Genomic DNA, 18,903 nt, shown 5'->3' with positions numbered 1-18,903 from the left:
ATCCCAGTTACACTGATTCTAAAGCCATGTTTTCCCTCAAGGCCAGACCCACTGGGTGTGGAGATCCTGGTGCAACCCAGTGACCTGCATTTTCCAGACATTCAGTGATTATTACCAAGCTCCTGTCCAGCCCTGAACCCTGTCCATGTTACACATTTTGGCCCAAGAAATGAAGATGACTCTCTTCAGAACCCAACCACAGGCATGTCCTTGAGACCTTTAATCAGAATGGAATTCCTCAGCAGCACCCGGGAATTGCAGAACATCTGAAGCCTGGCTCTATAATGACTTAGGAGAAACCCACAACCCTCCTGCCTCAGCACCACCTTCTGCTTCTGGGAGGAAAATCTGAGTTTTTTTGTGAGCCATCTGGTCTTTTTACGTTCGTCTCCCACCTAAAGGTTGACGAAATTATTTGGTTTCACACAAACCCCTTCCACTCACATGTGATTTATTTTCAGTGTGCTGCTTGCACAATAAATCAGAATTTCACAAGCTGTCCTTACTCTTAAGTGGTCAAGAAAATTGCTGCTGTGAGAAGTGCCCCAAAACTACCAAATATCTTTGCAACTAACTGAACTCGACCAGAGTTTCAACAAGAAGTGAATGGTTTGTAACAGATTTGGAGCACTCAACTCTTTTTGGACAGTATGCACTTTATTGCAGAGAAGACTGGGTGCATTTTTAAAACAAATTCAGGAGTTGCACAGTTTCCATACAGTTCCACAAAGTGTACCCCACAGTAAGTAGAGCACAATGGAGGCTGTCAGACAGTGAGGGAGCTCCATCTTGTCACCTGCAATCACTCAAGTCACCAAATCTTGCAGGCAATTGTTTAAGAGCCATGGAAACAGGTGGCCCTGCTCCTGCAAGCACCTCTGCCAGAAAACAGAGGTTAAACTGTGTCACTCCTGAGGTACACCAGCATAACTGAGACCAAGAGCCAGGCTTGGTCCATGAGAGCAGCCAGGGAAGGTTTTATGTCAGTGTGACACACATGTGATGAAAGATTTGTGACTTTTCCTGAGGGGCTTTATTTGAGAACAAGCTCGAGACAGTGTCTTCCTTTCCAGGTACTGCTGTATCTTTGGATCAGTGCTCATCCTGCTGCCCAGTCCCTCTCCACATGGGAAAGAAATCTTGGCATGAAAACACATCAAGTCATAACAGGCACTACCACAATAAACTATCACCACTGTCTCTGTCTGCCCCCGATGTTGCTGTGTTTGGGAGCACACCAGGAGGTCACAGTCAGCTCCAGGCAAGATGAGGGTGAGCCACAGCTGAGCAGCAGGATCAAAAGCATGTTAAACTGTGACCAGAAATGTTCTTCAGTGTATCATTTAACAGGGGTAATGCACTCTTCTCGGGAGACCATCCACAATAATTGCTTCGGCGAGACACTGGCTGCATCAGCAAGTGAACATTCTGTTAGATTAAAATCCCCAGCCCTTTTTCTGTAAAATGTGTTTCTTTACCTATTAATCACCCCCAAAGCGAAGCTCTTCCGAGCCTCCACCCACACTGTGACATTAAACACAGCCCAAGCTCTTGGTGCCAGTCCAGAGCTTGTCTAAGGATGCTGAGACTCAATGGGCTGGCATAAGACACATTAACATGGAAAAGCCTTACAACCACCCAGCTCTCACCTCCCCCACTACTCACAGCCTCTCTGCCATAAACAGTGATGGTGGTTGTTACCAGCTGAAGATCTGACACACAGGGCTCAAACACTAATGACATAAAACCACATGGGAGTCAGAAGTTCCCTGTGATGGAATACAGTAGAATGGCTCAGTGTGTCCAAGGGATATGCGACAGGAGAGCTGTTCAAATGCTTGTGTGTGTTGTGCTGAAAGACAGTTTTCTTCACTCCTTTAGCACTGTGCCAGGTGTATGAGAGCTAAAAATCTACTGAGGTGAATGGGAACCTTGGGAGGAGCAGCTTATTTAAAAAAACCCCAAAACTGAGGGCTTTGGTGTAATACCAGTGCAGGGATGGCACAGATTCAGAGAAGAGTTCACCCTCTCATATTCTTCAAAGATTAAATTAAAGGAAAGGGTGCTTGGGGAGAAAGGTGAGAAGGTGAGAAATCATTCATTGGTCACTTCCTGATGGCTTCACCAAGGCTGCCAGTGCTAAAGGCAGCACGTGTGCGCATGTGACTTCCTAACTTATCACCTCAACTACCCATGAGGACAGAGACCATGACTTTGGAAAGCCATCCCAAAGTGATGTGCTTCTGGCATAGACTAAATCATAACCTGTGATGAATTAAGGGGCCTAAGACCCTGAATGCTTTAAGCTCTCCTGACTATTCCCTTTAAAACAAAAAAAACCCCCGAAATTATCACATGAAGTGGTCGCTAGGCACAATGATTCTTCTTCAAACAGATTCCCACAGGATTCCCCCTTGCAATCACTAAAATATACTACCTGATATGTCATGAGAATGACAGGTATTGACATTTAAGGCAATCTAATTTCAATAGCCATCTCATGACTTCCCCCGTGTAGTTCGCCTTTGTCTTCCTTCTCCAGGACCGACTTCTTGCAGGTGAACATGACAAGCAGCAGCAATGGCAAGTGCCACAAACTGCAGAAGAAGAGCTTCCTGGAGCTGCTGCGGTCAGCATCCCTGTAGAACCGAAAGCCGAGGTAGGAGATGTAGAGGTTGATGGGGAGCGAAATGATGGGGAAAGTCCACGTGGTGATGTTGAGGACAGGAGCCACCGCTGAGAGTCCAATTAAGGCCAAGCAGTGCCGCAGAGCCACCCGCCGGCACAGCCCTGGGTGAGTGACAGACATCATGCAGTATCCTCCTCGCGAGTAATCTTCCCGCAGACCCCAGCTGAGGGCATTGAAGTGAGGGAACTGCCAGGAATAGAGGATCCCTCCCAACAGTAATGCACCTGCAGTGGGAGAGAGAGTGTTAGATGATCCCTCAGGAAGTGCCACACAAAGACCTCAGATGTCACACCCTGTTTGCAAGAGGGCAGTGCTACTCCCCTGTGACACCAGTGACACTGCACACTGGTGGCACTGCTCTGTACAGGGACAGGGCAGACCCACGAGATAAGGAACCTCTGGTTTTCATGGCATTCACACAGGGTTGGAGCATGGTGGTTTATCTGGTTTTGGAGCACTTAATTTGAAAAGCATTTCAGCAAGTCACTTCCTTCTAAAGAACTACTGCTAATTGGTTCCTGCACCAACTGTCTCTACCAGAGGGAAGATTGGTGGGAATGAAGTAAAATTGGATAAGAGACTGTATTCCTGGGAGCATCTAGATTCTACTCTCTGAATTGGTGTGTCCAGAGAAGAAAACAGCTAGTGGGCAAAGCAGTGGTTGCATCAACTAGACACAGGGAGCCCAGCTCAGTGACAGAGGACAAGGAAGACAAACTGCTGCTCCTGAGACCTGGGGAACACCACACCTGGAAGGCTGGAGCTGGGCCAAGCCCTCTGTCTGCCCACTGCATGAAGGAGGTAACCATTCCTGGCACAGCACAAGCTCCATCATGGACCTGGGCAAGTGGAACTGGCAGAAGCTGTTAATGAACTAACAGGAGATGGAGAACTTACTCCTTCAAACCATTGGAGAAACTTCTAATCAGTTTGATCAAGTAACTCACACCAATTAACTACTTTCACATTTAAAAAGGAGCTATGGAAGCACCACATTTGCACAGCTCTTCCTGGGACACAGTACAGGGTTTATTGAAGCAGAAGCAGCTCATGTGCTAATTTTAATGAGCCTCCAGGAGGCCCTCAGACGAAGCTCCCTTCACTAATGTTATTTGAAGACACAAAAAAATCCCCCAAGGCTGTTGCAACGTTATGGGCATTTCATGTTTTCCTTTTGTTTATCCACCTCCCAAAGCCTCTGCTCTCACATTAAAATGCTTTCTTTGTATCTGCCTGCCTCCATGAACTCAATTCTCTATGGAAACTTTTCCAAATGGAGCCATGCATCTAGTATTATCTTAATGACCTGAGAGAAGCAGCAAATTCTTCTCCAGCAATTCTGACAAAGCCCAAGTCACTGTGTCCTCTGAACAGCTTCATGGTTCAGATTTCCTCTCCGTCTATTTCTTGGAGCTGTGCATGCCTAGTTCTTGTCTCTAATAGCACAACTCGCACTGGTGCTGCCATGCAAAAAGTAATAATCTCGGTTTGCAAAATTGCCTTTTTTTTCCCCCTACCTTATCACTCGTGAAGGAACTCTCCATTAGACTTTATGCAGGTTACCAGTAGCTTATAAATGCAGGAGTGATGCAAAAGACACATCTCACTGCTTTTCAAACGAGTAACAAATACTCCTTGAAGTGAGTATGGACCTCTGGAAACTGATTACATGAAGCACAGAGACAGACACACATACCTTGGGTGTGCAGCTTTCAGAACAACATTGTCTGCCACAAATTCCAGGTGATTACATGAGAACCACAGGGAAGGGAACTTAAAGATCATCTCATTCCACTCCCTGCCATGAGCAGGGACACCTTCAACTAGACCAGGGTGCTTCAAGCCCTTTCCATCCTGGCCTTGGATATTTCCAGGGCTGGGGCAGCCACAGCTTCTCTGGGCACCCTCTGCCAGGGCCAGCCCACCCTCACAGGGAAGAATTTCTTTCTCGCATCTAATCTAAACCTACTCTGTCAGTGGGAAGCCATTTCCCCTTGTGACTCCAGACTCGTGTAAATAGTCTCTCTCCAGGTTTCTTTTAGGCCCCGTCTGGTACTGGAAGGCCACAATTAGGCTACTCCATTTCCTCCTGGTCTATGGCCCAAAATGCTTCAAATCCAGCTACACAATCCTTCTAAAGTAGATTTTTTTTTGACATGGATGTTAGCAGTTTTTCTCAACTGGAACCTTTTAAGACAGCTGAAAATGATGTACCCCAAAATTACCAATAATTTCAGAATTTCATAGCCAGAAAAGTCAATTTGGCCCTAAGAGAACAGTATTTGATTCAGTTCTGCTGAAACCTGAGGGAGCAGCTCTGCTGAAATAAACCAAAATTAAACTTACTGAAGGAGCAGTTCTCCCTACATCAGGACACACAACAGAGAAAATGTTCTTGTCATAAGTCGCTCTGTAGTTTTTTCCTATTCTTGTAAAACACATTAATGGAGGCAAGATCCTGAATGCGCTACACCTAAGAGAGCAGTATTTTTCAAGTATCACATCTGAAGTGCTTTAGAGACACTAGCTTGTCATTGTTCAGAACTTAGGTAAAGGTAAGCTACAATTATCCATCAGCTAACGACTCTTAAGCAGATGAAGCCAGGGCCTAAGACATGGGGCAGAGGCTGTCCCTGCTTCCCACGGCTGCAGACCTGTGTCTGTGTGTGTCCCTGTGTTTCGGCTCTAATGCAGATTTTGCTTATTCAGTTGTTCAAATGTTGTGTGCAGCCAAGCTCAAAACACACCCTAAACCTCAAGCACACAAAGCCCTTTAACAGTTCCCTAACTATGACACCATTAAAAAAAGTCATCCGGAGAAACTTTTAAACACAAACAGACCAACTAAAATACTTGAGGCTGGATTCCCATTTACAAAGCTCTGGTTTTTACATGCAAGCCTTTGGAATTTAATTACTTTGATTACATTACAACCATTGAGATAATTGATATTTTACAGAGAAGCTGAAGTGTGAAACAATTTAATAGCCCATTATGAGGACTTTAACTGACCCAATCTTTTTGGTTGGTTCCCATGTGCGGGGACATCCTGTAATTTCCTTGACCTAGGCGGAGATTGTTGGGTTGTCAGAGATTTTTAAGTGTCACGTAAGACTGATGACTTGCAAAGCACGACACACGGTACAGTACAACTCAGCATCACATGAGCTCACAGTAGGAATCTTGTCAAGCCCAGAGCAGACACTGTAATACTCCTTAATTACTAGATGAATGTTAACTATGTCATAATTAACTCAGCAGTGTTTTTAAGCAATATTACAGTAAGACAAACTCTGGAGACTAATCTGGTTCTAAACAGAGCTGATCTACTCTATGGCCCCTGTGCTGTTCCCAACAGTTTGGGAACTCAGTTTAATCATTGCAAATCTCCCTTTTCTCTACAGAGTTTATAATTAAATGAACATCAGACAAGGTTGCTCCCAGCTGGAACACACGGACCTGGCACAGGGTTCACAAAAGCAAAGCTGGTTGTCGGACCAGAGTCACTGCTTGGGCAGCAGGAGACAGCCAGCATCCAGGGGCACCCAGGGACACCCAGAGACATCCAGCACCTTGGGGTCTCTTGGTTCCTCCACAGCTTGTGGAAATCTGAGAACAGGCACACTGACAGGAACTCAGATCTGTCTGCTTTTCTGCAATGGTTCATAAATTCCAGGACCACAAGTACCTGGCTGGCTTGTGGGTATTCCAAACTCCCTAGTCTTTTTGGCCAAATTTTTAATTGCTGCAATTGAGCCCATTTATGACAAATTCTTCTCTCTGAGTGTGAGAACCCGGGACAGATGCAGCAGACACTTAGAAATCCCAATAAGTTGTCAGATCAGTCCTGTTTGATTTTGGGAAAAAAATGGCCACCTAAAGAAAACAAGGCCCAGGTCTCCAGAACTCTTTCACTCTTGTGTGCAAAACAGGAATAAAATATCTTCTTCCTGAGCTCCTACTCTTTCATCTCTTTTCACTGTCTTAAATCATCTCAAAAGTTCCAGGATCGCAGAGAACCAGGTAGGTCCTAAAGCACACAAAGAGCTCAGGATAAATAACAGGTTTTATTATTTCTCATGAATTTTAAGGTTAAGCTATTACTTCTTTTCTTAAATTCTTCTTTGTGATTTATTTAAATAGTAATAGATCTCATTTATAATAAACAAGAACAAGCTGAGATTTTTATTTTATTTTAATATGTAAGATAAAGCAAAAATGTCAGCTGGCATTGAAGAAGGTAGAAAATGGTTCTTTCTCTCTGTAAATATATTTTAATCTAGTGAAATACTGAAGTTTTCTAAATTGCACTTTTCCTAAAAGAAACAGGACACTAAATTTCACAGTCATTCAGCAACTGCTTGAATGTTTTACAGTTCAATAAATTTGGATAAGATTTCGAAATAATTGTGAGATGAGACTTCCAAAAGGAAATAGTGACTTTGGGTTTGCAAACTGCAGCAGCTGACAGTCTAATTTTCAGAATTACAAGAGCAAGAAGCACACCCTTCTAAAGTTCTGCTCTTTAAGGTGTTAAGAAGGCCATGTGGCTCTTCATAAATTGTGATTCAAACTTCATGGTTTGCTCCTTCTAGAGCAATTTATGATGATCCCATTTGCTTGATGGACCAAATCTCAGATCAGAGAGCAATGTCAGTGCAGGAGCCAGACTAAGTCCTTGGGCAGGAAGAGCCCCTAAGAGGAGGAGGCTGGAAAATGATTTTTTGGGTGTAAGTCCTTGCATGCTATGGGCTCTGACCACTGGTTAACATCTGGAGAGAAGAGCAGGAGCATTCAGGCATTAACAGCTCCTTGTCCTGCCCACCCTGAGCTCACACCAACAGCAGTGACACAGTGATTAAAAGCTCCAGATCAAATGCCAGTTGCTCAAACTTCTCATGTCCCATAAAGGATAGTGTTCAAGTTCATACAACATTTACTCAAGAAAGAATAAGTACATAGAGCTGCTGAGTTATTAGTGCCAACATAACTCTGAGCAAACTGAGCAACCTGAGGACTGCAAACCTACCCTCTTAACCACGAAAGGGCAGAAATAATGTTTGAATTCTGCCTGTCTCGTGTTGAGGGTGGCACTCTCTTAAGTAACAATTTGAAATATGCCTCTTTCTTGCTGGCAGTACCTTTCATCATCAAAGAGCTTTATACTTGTCCAGTTGGCACATGGAGCCACAGTGATGGTTTCACCCAGACATAGATTATTTCAGCTTAAATGACTTTGCGATGGTCCAGCTGAAACTCTCAAAAAATTTCTGAAGACAGGTTTTTCCAGCAAAGAAAAGTCCTTGAACTACAGGGGGGCACAGGCTGGAGCACAGTCTGTGTTTGTGGAAGCTCCAGACTCAGGAGCAGGATCAGCTAGAGTCTGGCCAGCCTGGGAAAGCAGGTGAACATGGGCCTGTCCACACAAGTCAGGACAAACGTCCCAGATTATCTGCAGGGTCTGCTGTATCAACACCATGTCCCTGAAAACACACTGCGGAGGAACAACATGCGCTCTCTTCTTGCCCTTCTCATTGTACTGTAAAGAACACACAGTGCTTTCCCACTGCACAGGGCTCTGCAAACAGATCATGTTCAGGCTGCAGACAGGACCAACACCTATGCACTTAATCAATAAAACAAAAAAATAAGGAACGGGAGCTACCTGTAGCATCAGTTCAAGAACAGACTTCCTCCTTCTGCCTTTGCTCTGGTGCTGCATATGTATAACAGGAAAGTGGCCAACCAGGCATTAAAATAAACATGGAATAGTTAAATATCAGCTCCAAAACAGATGTTGAAATCTTAACTGCATTTCCCAAAGCTGGTGTTTACTGCCTTGGCAACCTAAGAATGCTGTTTTGCTTAAAGCATAATTTTAGTAATTCTTCTGCCTTGAATAATGTGAAGGAATTTTAAAATTATTTCCAGACATTGGTAGCTGTGACTTAAGAGAGGAAAGCACTGGCCTTTTGTCTCTAGGAAACGGGTATGGTTTTGGCTGCTGTAGGGAGGGGAAGGCTTTGGCAGTGTAAGCTCAGCCTCTTAATGGATCATAGTCAGGAAACAACCACACACCGTTTTACTTGATAGCACACAACTGGCTCTCTTCCCTTAAAAGATGTTGAACAAATTACTCCTCTTTAACTCAGACAAGGTAGATTAGAGCTCAGAGATTTGACTTGGTCCAGCTGTATCCACCTGCCTGTGAGCACCCGTGCTGTCTCAGGCGGCCTTTTCCACCTTTTCTAAAAGAAATTTTAACATAACCAGTCCCAAACTCTTTACCACGGTCCTATATAAGTTTCACAGGATGTTAAATTGACAAGAAATGTAGAGAATACATGTCCAAACCCTTTATTTTCTGTCTTCTATGCTCGTCCAGACGTTTAACACAGTAGTCTTCCCTGGAGATTTGTAACTGTGAGCAATTCTGGAGGTAAAGAAAGATTTTAAAATCTTGTCAAAGCCTAGTTGCCCACTTCAGGTTCAACACAATTTTACAGGATTATTTGGGAGTATTGGTACAAAGATGCACAGTGGTTTGGAGAGTCATGGCCAGAACACACTGTGATGTTGTGATCCACAAGGACTGGTTTGTCCAGCTCTTGGTTGCATTTTCTGTTTGTGAAGGAGAGCTGGAAGGTACAATCATTACTGCCTGTGCTTCAGCTTGTTTTGGTGATGGAAAATGATTGCTAAATCAAGTGACCTCCAGTTACAAGTGTTCAAGATACTGTCCTAATATCATCCCTTCTAAAGAGAAATGTTACCAGCTACTTAATTCTTCCCACTGTCTTTAGAATTAGGAACGGGATTAGCTTGCCAAAATTTACATCCTAATTTGCAATTATGCAGCATTCTCAAACGTAAAGACATTTGGGAATTACCTAGACACTAACCCTAACCCAACTGATGCAATTTCCCTCTACCCACATCAGCACCACAGCAAGACAACAATCAGCGCTTTTGCTTCCACTGGAAAACAAAAGTAGATGCTACTGCTTGTGCTGGATGGCACAGGAGTGGCGAAGCAGCCTTGAGAGGAGAAAGAGAAAGTGTCACTTGTAAAGCTGCACACAAGGTCCCTGGGCTGGGACAATGGTCCCGGCTGTCACCGTGGGATGCACGGCCCGGCCTGCATTGTGCCCCTCCAAGGTTACACCGTCGTGGAAACCAAGGGCGACGAGGAAAACACTGGAAAACTCAAAAGCTTCATGGTCAGGGGTTTCAACAGCTGTTTCTTTTGAAGGATGGCACAAAAGGCCTGTGAAGCAGGAGCATCTAGGGGCTGCAATAGACTCCTCTGCAGCAGCACTGAAAGGGAAGGGGGTGCTGGCCATGTGTTTGACTTGTCTGCAAAACAAAAGGATCCTCAGCATCCACCAGGAATAGGAAATGAAGTTGGCTGTGGGATTTTTCACCTTGAGAGAGTGTTCCTGGCTTCTGCCTTTAACAGAAGGAAGCCAGATGTCCTTAGGTATGCTCACCACATAGGAAAAAAGCTGTGTGTGTATGGATACACACAGGCATGTGCACTTCTTGTGTGACACAACAGGTTATTGCAGCCAAAAGCCTCACAGGGAAACACCTTTCATTACACAGGCAAGGCTGAGGAAACAACACCACATATAACTCGCCTTAGCTAACCCCAGCAATAGATGCCATAAAAGAAGAGCCTGTTGGGTAAAATGAAGTCTTTTGCAAATATGTTTAGGAAGTATTTACCAAAGGACCAGACTCAGCAGAGGATTGCAAATCTGCAGAGCCACACAGGGGCTCCTCATCAGCCACCTCTTTCCCCCAAGTCCCTTCTGCAGATCCCCCCATCCTGATTTCTCTGTGGGTGCTGTGTTTCACACCCAGGGGCTCAGGGCTACCCCATCAGCCACACACAGGGTAGAGAACCAGGCAAAGGGCATACTGCCTGTGAACTTGTGGGGTTGGTCCCCAGGTGCCCCAGCAGTGGAGCTGCCATTTCTTTTGTCTCTTATGAAGATGGAAAGGAAGAAAAAAATAGCCCACTGGCTTTTGTCCTAAATTCAGACCAGCTGCTCACTAGTATTGTCCCTCTGCCTCATTTTTACAGTTTTTACCCCCACAAAGCACACTCCTGGGCCCCCAGCTCCAAGTCTCATATGTCAGTGACATGAATATCTCTGTTTCCTCTGGAACAGACCACAAATTCTGCTCTTTCATCTGGGGAAGTGAAACCCTGAAAAGCTGAGTTTACCAGAGGGAGTTTATAGCCGGAGCCTCCTCTCCTCCAGCAGTGGGATGCTGGAGATGCTCTGCTCTGGCGGCTGGCTCCCAGACCTGCTCCCACATCAAGGGGCTTTGAAAGCTCCAAGTGCTTAACTGGAAGGGACACAAAGATCTTCAAGCTAATTTAGCATGCAATTAAGCTGTTGTTTTGCTCTCCTTCCTACTAGCAGACAAGTGCTACACCAGGGAAAGTATGAGAGACTCCAGCCTTTGGCAGGTTGGGCACAGGCCCCCTCTTTCCTATTCTCCTTTTTTTGTTACTGAAACCATCCATCTGTCAAATGTCACTAGCTGATAAGAACTGCCCATTTTTAAATCCCCTTTTGTAAATAGATGCTGGCTGACATAATTAATGTCTACCATACAACACAATTTGAATTACAAAGTAAAGGCAATTTAAAAATCAGCCTCCACATGATTACAATTGATACTGAGTCTATAAATTCCATACCCCGAGGAATTATTTAAATTTCTGAAAATGAATGAAAATCAGTACAAGATGTCTTTCAGGCGAATGAGAGCAGAAGTGGAGCATCTGATAAACTAAACAGTCTCTTTAGATAAACATTCTTTGGTGCAGTAATACCTATGGCTCCTGGGCCACTGTGGCTCTGCAATGTCTGCTGCACTGTCAGGGCCCTTATCTGCTCTGCCACCACCTACTCAGAATAAATCTCTTCAGCTGATAAGCACATTAGGTAGAGGAGCCCTGCTTGTCACTTCCATCTCACTGGGTGGTTTGTATGAACTCCGTGGCACCAAAGTGCTCCGCCCTGTGACACCGACCCTGCTCGCCAGCGGGATCCAGCCTGAGCAGAGCATGGGCAGGGGAAGAAGTACAAAACTTCCTGGGCCCCCAGCATGGCAAGGACATGGGACCATGTCTTTTGGAGCAAGACCCAAGGAGTCGACAAAGTTGATAAGGAGGCTGAAGCATCTTCCCTATGGGGACAGGCTGATAGAATTGGGGCTGTTCACCCTGGGGAAGAGAAGGTTGTGTGGAGACATCACAGCAGCTTCCAGGATCTGAAGGAGCTGCAAGGAAGCCCGAGAACAACTCAGGAAATGTAGTGACAGGACAAGAGGGAACGGATTCAAACTGAGAGAGGGAAATTTAGATTTGATATCAGGAAGAAATTCCTGGTTGTGGCATTTGAATCTACTCCAGTTTCAGTGTTCTGTTAACTAAAAATAACAAGTTTAAATGGACATTAGTCAAGGGAGAAAGAACAGCAGCGTGAGGATAATTTAAAGCATGTATGCACTCTTACACACCAGAATAAACAGCTCTGTTTCTTTCTTTCTGTGCAGAAGCTCAGCAGCATTGCAGCACAGCCAGGAGCTCTTCTGCTTGTGGATCCCATGCAGGAGGGGGATCTGGCACAGAACAGGGACACTGCCAAATCTGACCTACCTTCCTGTCTCTCTGCTATCACTTAAGGTTTTAAGTGAATGTCATTATTTTCCTGCTAGTCCTTCCCTTGCAAAATAATTTCAAGGTACCTTGATTTACTAGAAAAACAAATCTCTTCAGAAACAAACAGTACCAAGAAAGAACAATGAAATCTGCTTTCAAGGAAGCAAACGTGTTACTGCAGATCACAGGCTGGCAGTTAAGTTCTGCATAAATACCCCAGATATGTGGCAGTGATATCCTTGTAATAAATTATATTTATCATGCCCTTCTGACCATCTCACCTGCACTCACTCCCCCAGTGAGGAAATGTTAACATTCCCCATCTTTCATCAGTTTCAAACAGCTGCCATTAAAAAAACACAACCCCCCCCAAACCCACAACAAAGAATTCCACATCTTCCCAGAGATAATCTTATCTTTTGCTTTTGAAATGGGAGGTTTTCCCCAAATTACTTTGGCACAAAATCCAGGCATGGGGGCGGGATATTCAATCAGGCTTAGGAGCATACAGTTGAAGTTACCTATTGGGGTAGAAATGGAACCAAACACTCCTGGGAAGTACCAGCAGATCTGCAAAAATGCATAGTGTAAGAAATTACACAGAGAGCAGTGAGGCTCGTGCACAGGCTGCCCAGAGAAGCTGTGGCTACCCCATCACTAGAAGTGTCCAAGGGCAGGTTGGATGAGTCTTGGAGCATCCTGATCTAGTGGAAGGTGCCCCTGCCCATGGCACGGGGTTGGACAGTCCTTAAGGTTCCTTATGAACCCAAGTCATTCTATGATTCTATGAGTATTCTATAAACTACAGCAAGTATTTGCATCACTGGAAATATGAGGGTCCCAGATTTCTATCTGTAAATACACAGTATTTTTTTCTGGTGCAAGAAACTGCTAAGGTATTCATCTTTAAAAGTCATAAACAAAATGAAGACAAATTAAAATAAGGCTGCTTCACTCTGAGATACTTTGTTATTAGCTCTGGAATTGGAAACGAGGAACCAGCTTCAACTCTCTAAGGCACCATCTCCAACTCTCCCAAAGGACAAAATACCTCACAGCATCCATGTCACGAACTCCTGAAGGAAGCAGACACGGCTGTCCTGTTACAACAGTTACAACAGTTTAACACTTAGCTGCCCACAAATGGTAATGAAAGGGCTACACTTAAATATTGTTTTCCCTATAACCAGCAACATGTACAACAATGTGGCTGCTGTGAGAATATTACAAGGAGAGAAAATCCACAGGAAAATGTAAACTCAAAGCCCCACCACTTTAGTGGTGAGAACTTTCCTCCTCATTAGTTTCCTGCCTCGATTCCTTCACATTCCTCTTTGTTATCGAGTAGAATGATTTTTTTAAAATGAGGTGCAAAGGCATTTTCACACCTCTAGAACTAGGTTAAGTCTCCACACTAATTACATATTATTAATGAGTTCAACAACTGAGACCAGGCTGGTTAGGGAAGGGACACGAGTCTGCGTATTGTGTATGGATGCACGCCTGTATTCCGCATGGATACGATGCTGCCAGGGGCTGAACTCTCTTACTGCAAAAGTAGAATGTTTAAAACAGAAAATCATACTCTACAATGCCATAATTTTCTTCCAGTTATTTATTTTCTCTGTAAAAGTGTTTGTAGGGTTTGTGTTGTGTGTTTTTTTGTTTTCCATTTGATACTGAAATGCACTAAAATATTACATTCCAGTCCCTGTTTTCAGGACTCTCCCCAGGTGTGCTTCATTACAAACACCAGTATCAGCTCAATAACATTTCTTTCTCTATTAAATAAGCTGCCTGGCCTTCCTGACACAGACTGGGAGGTGATTTTAAAAGTTTTAGCTATACATAACACACTATGCATCAGATTATCGTGTTCTGACAAATTCTGCTTGGGTGGTTTAAAGGTAGCATCTTCCACTGGTGGCATCATTGCCTTCACAGCAGAGCTGGCACAGGGACACATAACCACATTTTAGCTGCAAGTTAGAGAGGAAGAGCTTACCTGGCCACCAGTGGGGTTCCCTGCTGCCCTCTCCGCTGCTGTACAGGGACAGCTTTGCTCTTTGCGAACTAGATCTCAAAGAGCAAGTTGACAAATTAAAGATAATGACAGTCAGCGCCAGTTTAATCTGCTGGGCTTTCACTGGCCTCTACAGCAAGGGCTTTTGGAGACATGCAGCTCTGCACTCCAGCTCCTCCAGGCTGAACTGTGCAGGTGAAGCACAGGCATATGAGTGTCATCTTTGGACACCAACTCTGCAATAAAGTGGTAAAACCATCACAGAAATCCCCAAACAATTAGTCAAGGTCTAAGTATCTGCAGCCAGAATGATATGAAATTATTTCCTCTCATCCTGTCCCTTGTTTCCTGGGAGCAGAGCTTGACCCCCACCTTGCTGCCCTCTCCTGTCAGGAGTTGTGCAGAGCCAGAAGGTCCCTCCTGAGCCTCCTTTTCTCCAGGCTGAGCCCCTTCCCAGCTCCCTCAGCTGCTCCAGCCCCTTCCCCAGCTCCGTTCCCTTCCCTGGACAAGCTCCAGCCCCTCAATGCCTTTTTTGTCATGTTCCCTCTGCTCCTCTAAAGTACAGAGCTGCTAGCTATGTCTGTTATGCAGTCCTAACACAAGACACTACACATTCTCTTATATAAAAGTTCTAGGTCTAAGTAACTTTTGGAGAAGAGAATATTTGTATAGAAGCAGCACACAATGAAAAAAAACCCCACAACGCCTTCCATCCTTGCTCTGGTTTAGAATTGTGCGGGAACATGTGGACGCAAAGCCAACTCAGACCGAGTTTTATTAGGAAGTGCATAAAGAACAGATTTTGCAAAAATTCTGATAATTTCTAGTTAAAAGCCTTGTTGTTAAAAGTATTATTCAAGCCTTAAATATGCCCCCCCTGTGGGATGAGTGTGCGCTAAACCAACTCTTAACAGACCTATTAATTGCACTTCATTAGTTGCTTCAGACTACAAGTTTGTGGAGCCACTTTGATTCTTAAGTTTCTAGCTGGCAGGAAAAAAAAGGCCTGATTGTGTCAGAGTTGAGCTGCTGAAGAGATCAGTGTTTTACAAGGGATGTAAAAGTGGTTCACAGCTACTAAAATAGAAATCTTCGTTTGCTTTTCAAGGATGAGGGAAGGAGCATTAGTAACTTGGAGTTTAGCAATGGGTAATTAAGAAATACACCAATAAATTAATCTTCCCAGGATATTTTCTGGCTTGTGGAAAGACAGTAAAACACATCTAGGAGTTTTCCAACTGCAAGTCCCTTGCAAGCTTCATCTGACTGGATATGGTTTTAATCCTGAATACGATTTGAACCCTGAAATTATGTAACATTTTCTCCTATGTGAATATCAAATATGCTACTTTCCTTCTGGATTTTTTTAAGACGGTCAGAACACATATTAAATAGGTCATGCTGCTTTATCAGCTCTGTTTTGCCCTGAAATACCTGTGTAAGGAGAGTGTTACCAAAATTAGCTGCTTTCAAAGCCTTACCACAGGATTACAGAATGGTTTAGGTTGGAAGGGACCTTAAAGATCATCTCTTTTCACCCTCTGTCATGGCCAGGGACAACTGCAACTAAACCAGGCTGCTGCAAGCTGTGGCCAACCTGGCCTGGTCAGGTCAAGAACATAAAGAACAAAGTTTACTGCCTTTTGAGTAGGTTCATTATCCTGACAAGCACTCACCCAACGGAAGGGTTTTGTACTCACCAGCATCCAGACTCCCAGTAGCTGCAGTCCAGCCCATGACGGGGGGAATGGCGCCGACAACAGCTCCCACCCACGTGTTGGCAATGCTCATTCTCTTCAGGGGCGTGTAACAGCACGTGTAGAGGAAGATGTTGAAGGCGCCCAGGGCCCCGGTGAGAGGGTTCACTCCCAGTGTGAGCAGGGCAACTCCCGGGATTCCACAGCAGGCAGCAAAGCAGACAGCGAGCAGGGGGCTGTGGGGAGACACGTGGCACAGGCTGAGCAGGAGATGGCCTCAGAGAATGGCTGCCGTCCCTTCCCTTCGGCCTCCCCCCCAAAATTAACACTGAATTTTTGTTATTGTTTTACTCAGCCATCCTAAATTTTCTTGTTTGAGCCCCCATCCTAACAAAGGCCTTCCCAAAACGTGAAGACAATCTTGCTACAGCTCTGCAATGGAGGTGATTCTTAATCTTGTGATCGCTGCGTTCACCAAATAAACTCTAGCTCTGCAAGTAATGGAGAACTGTTCTCCCTTATGGAGAACTGCTGCTTTCAGCACATCTTCCTCCTTCATTTTAATTTTAGTGAATTTAACCACTGGAAAAAGCACTCGGAGTTGAGAGTAAATTAAAATCGTTGCAGTTTGTCAGATTTTTAATTGATTGCAGTTATGCAACGGATCCTTCAAAACACAACAGCGTTAGACACAAAATTAATAAGCATTTATGAGAAAAGGAGTACATTCAATCATTTTGAAATTACATCAATAGGTATAAAGTATTCTTTGACTTTACTGAAAAAAGTCTGAATGTTCTACACCCCCATTTATCTGATGCACTGTACTAAGCAGAGGAAGCACAACAAAACAAAGCTGGCAGCAGAATCAAAAGTGGCTATCTTGTAAGCATGACTGAAATTAAGTGAAGATATTTTAGGTTTGGTCAAAAGCAGCAAACAACAGTGGAACAAATTAACTCAGTGCATTTCTACTGTGCATCAGCTGAGAGCTCAGAGAAGGTTGGAAACTCATATTAAAATCTGTCAGAAAGTGGCTAGAGCTATGTAAACTTTTGCTAATAAATTCCACAACAAACATTCAAATAGGATGAACAAGGATTTTTTGTCTGGCTACCAGAACCACACCTGACAGGCAGCATGATGCCACAACCCTAAGGAAGCTTTAGCTGTGGTTCCTTGCGCCAGATCAACATGTTTGCTGCTGGTGGGGATCTCCACCTGTATGCTTGTTTGAGGTGCTTGGTATAATAGGAAGAGAGAACTAAAAGCCCCTAAGAAATAATGTGGTGTGGGTAAGCTCTGGAAAGGAGGAAAATGCCATTACATTAGTTGTATTTAATAACCCATGTGGCTAAATACACACAGTCATCCATGTAAAACCAGAAAATATGTGTGCTTGCAACGAAGGTCTCTGCATGGAGTTTAGCTTTACACCTTTTGTCTAATTGAAAACCATGAAGCCTTTGTGTTCTACAATCCACTCTGCCCTCTGGTCAAATCCTTAACCCTAAAATAGGTGTTGCAAGCACCGCTCCAAGCCTCATAAGAAAATAAGAAAAATTTGCTGGTGGGGATGATTTTTATGGGAGTTTTATCAGCAAAAATTTCTACCAGTCAAATTTTTATATTTAAGATATTTTTTAGACCAATACAGTACAGAGATCCTGAATACCTGGAAGAACTGAAATGAGCAAATCTTATGCTAAAGATCTGCCTTCAATTTAAATTGACTAAGTAAATTTATCCAGCTTTTCTAAACCATCAAGAGATTTTACACAATGCAGTGTATTGAGAACATATTTCTACTCAGCATTACCACCCCTGGTGTTACCAATACAGCAGGGGTTGAGGGAGGGTATGTCACTGCCTGTCACTGACAATAAGATGTATAAAATTTGAGGCTGTTTTCAGGAAAGGAGCCATGTGGAGCTGTGCTCTCTGGTTCTGCAGCCTGTGGTGCTCCTGTGCAGGAGCTCCTTTGCTCCTGTGCAAAACACAATCTGTACTGCCAATGGTCCCAACACTGACCACAAACACCAGAGTACTTCGTAGATGTTGCCCCTCTGTAGTGAAAGTCTGAGCAGGCCTGGTTAAACAAATCTATCTTGACTGATTCTTGAATAAAATACAGTCAGACAGTAAACACCAAATTCACACAATACTCACTCTCGAGGCAACAAAAGACCAGTGTGATTCTATGAGGGCTGGGTTTCCCACATCTACCCTGCAGGGCTCACAGACACAAATGAGGGCACAGTTTGATCTAATGCAACGAGCACTTTTCTCACTAATAAGGAGTAAAGACTTAACTACATGTCTCCAGTTTAAACGAACACTGCCCTACATGAGCAGGCACCAGCCCTTCATGTCTCTTCTCAGACAGGAAGGCAAAGGGTGGGAGTGTAAAGCCCTCCTGTTCTGCCTCACTGTCCCTGCAGCACCAACAGCCCTCGGTGCCAGCCCTGACCCCAGGTGTCTGCTGCCTTCAGTTCCAACCAACAGATCAGAAAAATACCTTTAAAAATACCTTTATCAAAAGGGAGGGGTGAAGTTAGGTGGCTGAGACCTTCAAAAGATTTGCTGTGATCCTGACAGATGAGAACACATTTTTGTTTTTCAGTTTCTTCTTTTTTGCCTCTTTAAGGGGAGCTCCTAGAGGCACAGTATGTAACCACAGAATCACAGAAGTTTGTGTTGAGAGGGACATTAAAGACCACCTTGTTTCAATCCCTCTCTGAAAGGCAAGGACATCTCCCAGTAAACCAGGTTGCTCAAAGACCCATCCAGCCCGGCCTTGAACACTTCCAGG

The 18,903-nt window shown here is 44.2% G+C and overlaps 1 protein-coding gene across 4 annotated transcripts in view; it reads right to left on the bottom strand.

Annotated features, from left to right (window-relative positions):
* Positions 1–638: 638 nt before the first annotated feature.
* LOC134428674 (protoheme IX farnesyltransferase, mitochondrial) overlaps positions 639–18,903 on the bottom strand; it is a 96,291-nt gene continuing 78,026 nt past the window's right edge. For 3 of the 4 annotated variants that reach the window (XM_063175557.1, XM_063175561.1, XM_063175559.1), the window contains 2 exons: positions 16,095–16,327; positions 639–2,913 (listed from right to left, as the gene is read on the bottom strand). In XM_063175557.1, coding sequence (XP_063031627.1) covers positions 2,471–2,913; positions 16,095–16,327 — 676 coding nt within the window. In that variant the 3' untranslated portion in view covers positions 639–2,470. The remainder of the gene's footprint in view (positions 2,914–16,094; positions 16,328–18,903) is intronic. The other variant, XM_063175558.1, reaches the window with a different exon arrangement.

The sequence above is a fragment of the Melospiza melodia genome, chromosome 24 (assembly GCF_035770615.1).
Source record: "Melospiza melodia melodia isolate bMelMel2 chromosome 24, bMelMel2.pri, whole genome shotgun sequence".
In the NCBI taxonomy this organism is placed as follows: domain Eukaryota; kingdom Metazoa; phylum Chordata; class Aves; order Passeriformes; family Passerellidae; genus Melospiza; species Melospiza melodia.
The sequence above is the reverse complement of the archived record's forward strand: the minus strand, read 5'-3'. Positions and strand labels throughout refer to the sequence as shown.